Genomic DNA, 7,020 nt, shown 5'->3' with positions numbered 1-7,020 from the left:
CACAGTACGTACCTCCCAACCGATCAAACAATGTAAAAAATTGACCAAAATTGTAATTTGTGCTCTTGTGGTGCACCGTATGAAACTGATCACGATTGTCGTCTAAAAGAAAAAAAAAGTCAGCATGTGATACTCCTATTTTCTTTCCCAACAGGTATGATCATCTTCCGTACGCAATAAAAATGTCCAAATAAAACTCAACATGAAGACGAGAAGCTGTGCGACATTTGACATGGGTAGCACGAAGCTGTAGGTATAGATTGGCAAGCTCATGATGAATGCTTCGATTGGATGGAAGGCATGTGCTGCGAAGGGCGTTGGGATCACAAAACTGTGCATCTTTCAATTAGCGTTCCTTGAAAGAATTGCTTCGGGGGACGGGTTGTTTGTCGTACTTGTGATGGTGTTTATGCATCCATTTGAATAGAAACGGGATGTGGAACATGCGATGGAGCCAGTACATGGAGCCATCACTGAAAAGGATGAATAGTGGGTATTGAAGAAGCTCATGCCTCCAGTCTGCCGTGCCATATTCATATATCCGTGAGTATCCTCGAAGCTGGGCGAGGAAGATCGGAACGGTGAGGATGTTCAACCAGAGGAGTGCCCAGAGTGATTGTGCCATTTCGAGTTTGATTTGGTTTTTGTGGTATTTGACGTTGCTTTTCCATCGGGTGTCAAAATTACGGGTGTAGCAGATTGACCCGAGGATGAGATATGCGGGTATGCTTGTTGAGCTAGGAACTTTGTTAACTTTTTTTTTTTTTGGAAATGGAGTGGAGGAGTTTGATGAGGCGTATTACATGGTGATTAGGAAAATACTCGTGCTTTGGCGGTAGATGCTTTGTGGTTCCCAAATCGMATTTGTTGTGGTCAGTGAGCATAGTTTGGCCCGAGATGGCTTTATGATGTTGCTCAAGATCGGACCCATCCCAGAAGTGTCGAATCCATCGCACGTTGATGACTGTAGACTGTGGCGTAATAGATCGTAGGCTTGGTCAAGTATAAGTGGATTGGCAAGCTCGAGCACGATGTCCATGTTCAATATCGAAGGTTAAATTTGGAGAGCAGCAACGAATCGACGGAGTACCTATGGATCTACTCCAGATACGAAGCGTGGGCTACGACCGCTGAGCCCATCATGGGAGACCCTGGAGTGCAGTGGATATCTGCCTCTGCTGGAATGTGCGGTGTGGAATAACCGGAGATACAGGCCAGTCCTCCGGGACCCCTTTGGTTGAAGTAGCGGTGACGATTACACTACACAACCAAGAGATTCGTGCACTCGCTACCATCGGTGCTCTATTGGTCAAAGGTTCGCATTGTTGCGAAGCCAGCGGTTGGACTATAAGCGTCCCTTCGGCAAAACCCAGACTTCGTTGCTTGGAACTTGCTCTACAGCTGGAGGTAACTGGAACCGCGTAAGTGCAGTGGTGAGAGAAATTATCATCATGTTGCCTCACGATATGCTTGAGATTACAGACGATGAAGAGTGTCAGACTGCAACTCTACAGACACGTACAAGAAGAGGAAGCATATTGATTCTGGTCCCTGCTTGACCTCGTCAAAAGACTCCCGGCACTATTCTCCATCTCACGATCTTGCAGTACTCATCCCACACATCTCCATACTTTGCACGACATCTCGCTTCGTCGCGAAAGCATCGATGGATTGTCATACCAGCAACAATAACAGCCTCAGTATAAGGAAAAAAATCACGACGGCCGCAAATCAAACAAGACGCCAACGTGTATAGAAATGATCCAGCGTAGTTTACATGTCGTGCAATTCCCCAGAAACCTGTCGGGGGAAGACAAACATCAGCATAGATTTCAGTCGTGAGTGGTTCTGATAGATATCTTACCGGAGCAGAGAAGTAATGCTTGATGTGTTTTCCCATCCGCAGTCGTATATTTTGCGATCAGAACTTTGGCTTTCTTGCCCCAAATGATACAGTCACCATTTGAAGCTCGAGTCCGGCTCTTTTGGTCGTCCACGATATGTCTCATGTACCACCCTGCCACGAAGAGAGTTATGTAGACAGCTGATTCCATTCGGGATAGATCTGTAGGGTGAGTTGCAAGATATTGTGTTTGTAGTGTCCATAAGTGTGGCATCATGGCACTGAATCCGAAGATGTTGTAGAAGGAGAAACGCTCAAAGGATCCATCTAGAGTCTCGAAGAACCTGTCATCGTATGGTGAGTTTCAACGAGTTATAGTTTCTAGCAATCGATGGTGATTTCCATACCAATTCTCATACCAAAAGTACTCGATCGTGACGGTCATTCGGAAGAGCACGGCGAGTATCATGGAATCTGTCACTCCACCATAGTTTTGATACTGCAGTGCAGCGAACGAAAGGTCACTAACTCGCTGGAATTAGTCTGAAGACCTGTACATGGTGATTCTAGGAGTCACACATCAAACTCCATGTAAGTATACCTCCAGTTCGGCTGGCATTGAAATGCTTCCAATCGAAAAGGTTGCCGGTCCGAGGATGTAGTTCTCCGCCGTTGAAGAGATCGTACCAGAATTTCCCTATAAAGGAATAAGCCAGGAGTCTCGAACGGCGGTTGTAATTTTCAAACGCACCTGTTATGATTGTTTCCTCTCGACTGTCAGGTATAGTACGGGCTTTGATCCAGAATACTGCAATCAAAGCCAAAGAGTACAAATTCGCCGTGGCCAGAAATTCTCCCCAATTTCTAGCAATAAAGACCGGGTCAATCAATGAGAAATTCATGGCGAGTATTGCAGCAGCAATTGTAACAACCCATGAAGTGAGACCGTTGAGTCGATACAGAAGGCGCCGTCCACCACATGTCCGAGGTGCCGCATGAAGAGGCCCGGGACAGACAATATATAGAATTGCCTGCCAACACACGTATAGAGCGTAAGCGATCACGGTCAATGATGTAGGTCGCGGTACACGTTCCTTGAAGAACGAAATGGGGCCTTCATCGAGTAGAGCGTAGGCCGTGATTTCGAGCGATGCGTCAAAATCCTGATATGAGATTTGGTAGAATGCGAGTAGTAAGGGAGAGCCAACGATGAGGGAAAAACTGGCGATTTCGCTGATGATGCTTTTCATGATGGTCTTTTGAGGTCCTAATGAGAACTTTTGGATTTGTTTGCGTCGACTGTTGTAGGCCCCATGCGAAAGGGAAACTTGCCGTTCGTTCTACGTAGTCTCGATGGCTGAACACTTCGCACACCGCCAGGTTATGGAGTTTGTGGAGATGGATTTGGTACGCATACTGTTTTCAGCTGTGGAAGCTAGCCATGTGACGCATTCATGCTGTGATTCCCCGATGCAGGTGCTAATGCAACCCGGATTCACTTTCCGCCATCCGCTAGAGGTGTAAGAGCGGCTTACAAAATCTACTTCTGCAGACTCTCGCTGAAATCTTTCACAAATTGACTGCTGTAATATATGTATAGATTGTATTCCGACGTTGGTCAGATGCTCTTCGATCTCAATTCTGCCGATAAAATACCATCGGCTCGACATTTCGATCATTTCATTCGATATCAATATCAACTCTCAAACACCAGTCATGAGACCTGTCCCACCAATAAATATCAGAACATCCTCCCTTTCATCCTCTTAGGCTCGATCAAAACCGCCCCAAGCACAGATAAACCCGCCATAACAACGCTGAGCATAAACGTACTCGTAATTGCATTATTACAAGCAGCCCGTACAGCATCCAGAAGCTCAGACGGCACGACATCCTTGAAACTCGTAGCCCCCGAGAGGAGGATTGCAGATCTGTCAATACCAGGAACAATCGACTGCATGTTGCTGAGTAGACGATTTGCAAAGACATTCTGAGCCGCTGAGACGAAGACGGATCCTCCGAACGTCTGGCTGAACATGACCAATGCGGTTCCTATGGGTATCAATTCGTCCGGAAGAACATTCTGTACTGCCATGAGAGGTTCCTGTAAGCCGGCACCCGCTCCCTGTAGATCACATCGAGTCAGTATTCGATTGGTTGGATATGAGAAGAACACTTACAAGTCCAAAGACTRTCTGATATCCAATCCAGACCGCAGAGTGACTATCTGCGCTCCAAGTAGTCATCAATCCTGCTCCGATAGACGTCAAAATGGAAGAGATCCAGATGAAAGGTGTGTAGTAACCAAAGACAGTTGTCAGACCACCGCTGAGAATGCACATCACAATCAGAGAAAGCAGGAGAGGAATGGTTCGAATAGCGCTCGCGGTGGCATCCACGCCTTGGGTCGCCTGGAACCAGATGGGAATAAAGAAGACCATGGTAAAGAAGCTGCCTCCAAGACAAAATGAAAACCAAGAGCTGGCCATGACTGTCCTCTGAGTGGCAACCTGTCTGGGGATGGTAGAGTTGGCACCACCTTTGATCTGACTGAGCACGAATCCAAGAAGGCAAACCCCAAAAATAACCAGCAAAGCGACAACCCGGCCTTCACTCCATGGATATTTTGATCCTCCGAATTGTAACGCGAGCAAGAGACACACCACCATAGCCAGAAACAGGATTGTCCCCACGGGATCAAGCAGCCAAAAAGTCYTCCTCAGCCCATCCCCGCTATACCCTCTAACTCCCACATTTCCCGCCGGAGTATAGCAAACCAAGATGAAAAGCGCCGTAGCACCACCAACCGGAAGATTAATCCAAAAACACCATCTCCAACTCAACTGATCAGTAAAAACTCCTCCCAGAAGAGGCCCCGCGACAGATGCGATCCCATACATACTTCCCAGCAAACCCGTATATGTAGGTCTCGCCCTAACAGGCACTGTATCCGCTATAATAAGTAAAGCCCCCGAAAACAGTCCCGCGCATCCTAGTCCTGAGATGGCGCGTCCGATGATGAGCACGGCGCTGCTGGGAGCTGCACCACAGATGGCGGAGCCGGCTTCGAAGAGTCCTAGCGCGAGGAGAAATGTCCATTTGAGGGAGAATATCGTGTAGAGTTTGCCATATAGGAGCTGGAATGCACAGGTTGTTAGGAGGTAGGAGGAACCGTACCAGCCGATGTCGTTGATGGAGGAGAAGGTATCGGTGATTCGAGGAATTGCTGTTGCGATGATCTTGATTTCAATGAATTTAGTAGTGGTATCTAGAGAGTCCAAGTATGGCGATACTGACTGTGTTATCGAGGGCCACGCAAAAAATGGATAGGCATAATGCAATTGTGGTGAGATAGAGCTTGATGCCTCGAGGGTATTGCAAGTTTTCCGCATCTTGTTCGACGAGATTCTCTTCTGAGACGTCGGGAGAGTATTGGGGGATACGCAGCTCGTTCTGGGGGGAATCATTTGGATTCTCCTTGGACGAGCTGATTGAGTTGTAATTATTATGCCGGTCTTTCGAGTCTGTATCGTTCGAATTCTTCTCCGAGATTTCGAGTGGGTTCTGGGTGACATGCAAACCGTCCTGACCAGGATCGTTCAAATCCTTCTCCGAGCGAATGGGGGAGTTGTCAGTGACACATCTGTTGGTCACCTCCATTGGAGGCTTTGAATAAGGAAATCAGACAGAGGCAGAAACGAAAAAGAAAGAGAGTAGAACGCCTACACGTTCTTTTGCAAAATAGTATGGAACCAAAGTAACATTGAAACGGGAGGGGTCGGTTTCCAACGACCACAATCTGAATCCAAACCGGTAGTATCGTAGTGGTACTGTATCGTAAATATTACAACGGTCAATTCTGATTCTAAAGAGTCAGGGTTTAACATTTTGCAATGTTGCAGTGCGGTCAAAGATCAAGACAAGTGGGTTTGAAAGTAGTATCCTAAGCTAAAAGATTGAGTTAGAGACATGGAGATATGGAGCGACACTCTAGACAACGACTAGGTGATTAGAGTATTCATAGGGCATTGTGTATTCGCCATTAAGAAGATTTCGAGGATCCACTTACGCTTCTGTTTGCTGAGCCGTAACCCACGTGTGTCCTGTTCCAACATTGGGGTTCAGTTAAGATATGGCCGAGGCTTGGGCGTGTTCGATCTGTATATGGAACTAAGGTACTCTACATCGAATCCCTGGCTGGGCTGTACGAAATACATCGGCATCGCTCAGATTCCTATTTAAAGTAGTATGACTATAAATGTCGCCCTATAATTCTACGTATAAGTTTTTCTTTAGAGGATTTCGAATCCTGCCACATCCGTATCACTATCAATGTCTATGATCAACCGCCATGATCAACCGCCAAGATAAACATACCGAATAAGCGGAAGATTATCGCCTACCTCTTTATAAAGTCCCTACAATAAGCGGTTATCTTATCCCCCTTAGCCCCGCAACCGATTTATCCAACCTACACCATCGAATCATCAAGTCTCAAGTCTAAATTATCACCTTCGTAGAGCGACTATAGATACATTCCAAGATCTGTAGGATCCGGTCAATATAAGGAGGTCGAAGAGCAGCTGTTCTAAAGTTTTGGGACCTTGTGGTCGGTTCAAAGCTTACATCGAAGACAAACCTTTGGTTCCCGTAGGGTAAGCGGAGTAGTCGCCGTATTCCACAGCCAGCCGCAGCGTCTCTAGTCAAGTGATGCTAACACGATGACCTCTAATTATATCCACGCTTACATCCTTCGTATGGGTGATCTTGGTGTACTCGTCGACTACCTCTAGGATGTGGAGATTCCTCTGCTGCAGCTATGCATTATCCACGGTCCCATTCACGGCAAACATGCTGCTTGGTGAGGAAGAGCGCGATAATGGAGCGAGAATTTATTACAATTATGGCATATTGGCATAGACCGGAGAAAGTATTAGCGCCAGCAAGCTCAATCCTCGCAACATCTTGGCGGAKGATGAAGGCTCACAACTTGGAAAACAGGCTCTTCCAATGAATACTTTGGTGCCCCGTCAGACATTATATGCCTTAGTCGTTCCATTCAGCCTACATCGAATAACTTTCAACATGCTTTTTGCAAGGCACGCCCGTTCATCTACCAGCACCGCATCGTATAGCTATTACCCGATTGGGAACGAGAATAGGCCCGTGCTGAACAC

At 46.8% G+C, this 7,020-nt stretch overlaps 2 protein-coding genes; both read right to left on the bottom strand.

Moving 5' to 3' along the window:
- Positions 1 to 1,564: 1,564 nt before the first annotated feature.
- On the bottom strand, positions 1,565 to 2,745 carry RCC_04275 (related to c-14 sterol reductase ERG-3; the record flags this gene model as incomplete). XM_023769552.1 has 5 exons in its annotated part: positions 1,565 to 1,800; positions 1,865 to 2,187; positions 2,251 to 2,371; positions 2,445 to 2,540; positions 2,595 to 2,745. 5 exons carry the CDS (start codon positions 2,743 to 2,745, stop codon positions 1,565 to 1,567), a joined length of 927 nt encoding a protein of 308 aa, XP_023625320.1.
- An 839-nt stretch (positions 2,746 to 3,584) lies between these two features.
- Positions 3,585 to 5,958, bottom strand: RCC_04274 (related to DHA14-like major facilitator; ABC transporter; the record flags this gene model as incomplete). XM_023769551.1 is given in 5 exon segments in its annotated part: positions 3,585 to 3,968; positions 4,024 to 5,139; positions 5,141 to 5,486; positions 5,570 to 5,708; positions 5,913 to 5,958. Coding segments are annotated over 5 exon segments (2,031 nt in total).
- Positions 5,959 to 7,020: the final 1,062 nt, after the last annotated feature.

This window comes from Ramularia collo-cygni (genome assembly GCF_900074925.1).
Source record: "Ramularia collo-cygni strain URUG2 genome assembly, contig: RCC_scaffold05, whole genome shotgun sequence".
In the NCBI taxonomy this organism is placed as follows: domain Eukaryota; kingdom Fungi; phylum Ascomycota; class Dothideomycetes; order Mycosphaerellales; family Mycosphaerellaceae; genus Ramularia; species Ramularia collo-cygni.
The sequence above is the reverse complement of the archived record's forward strand: the minus strand, read 5'-3'. Positions and strand labels throughout refer to the sequence as shown.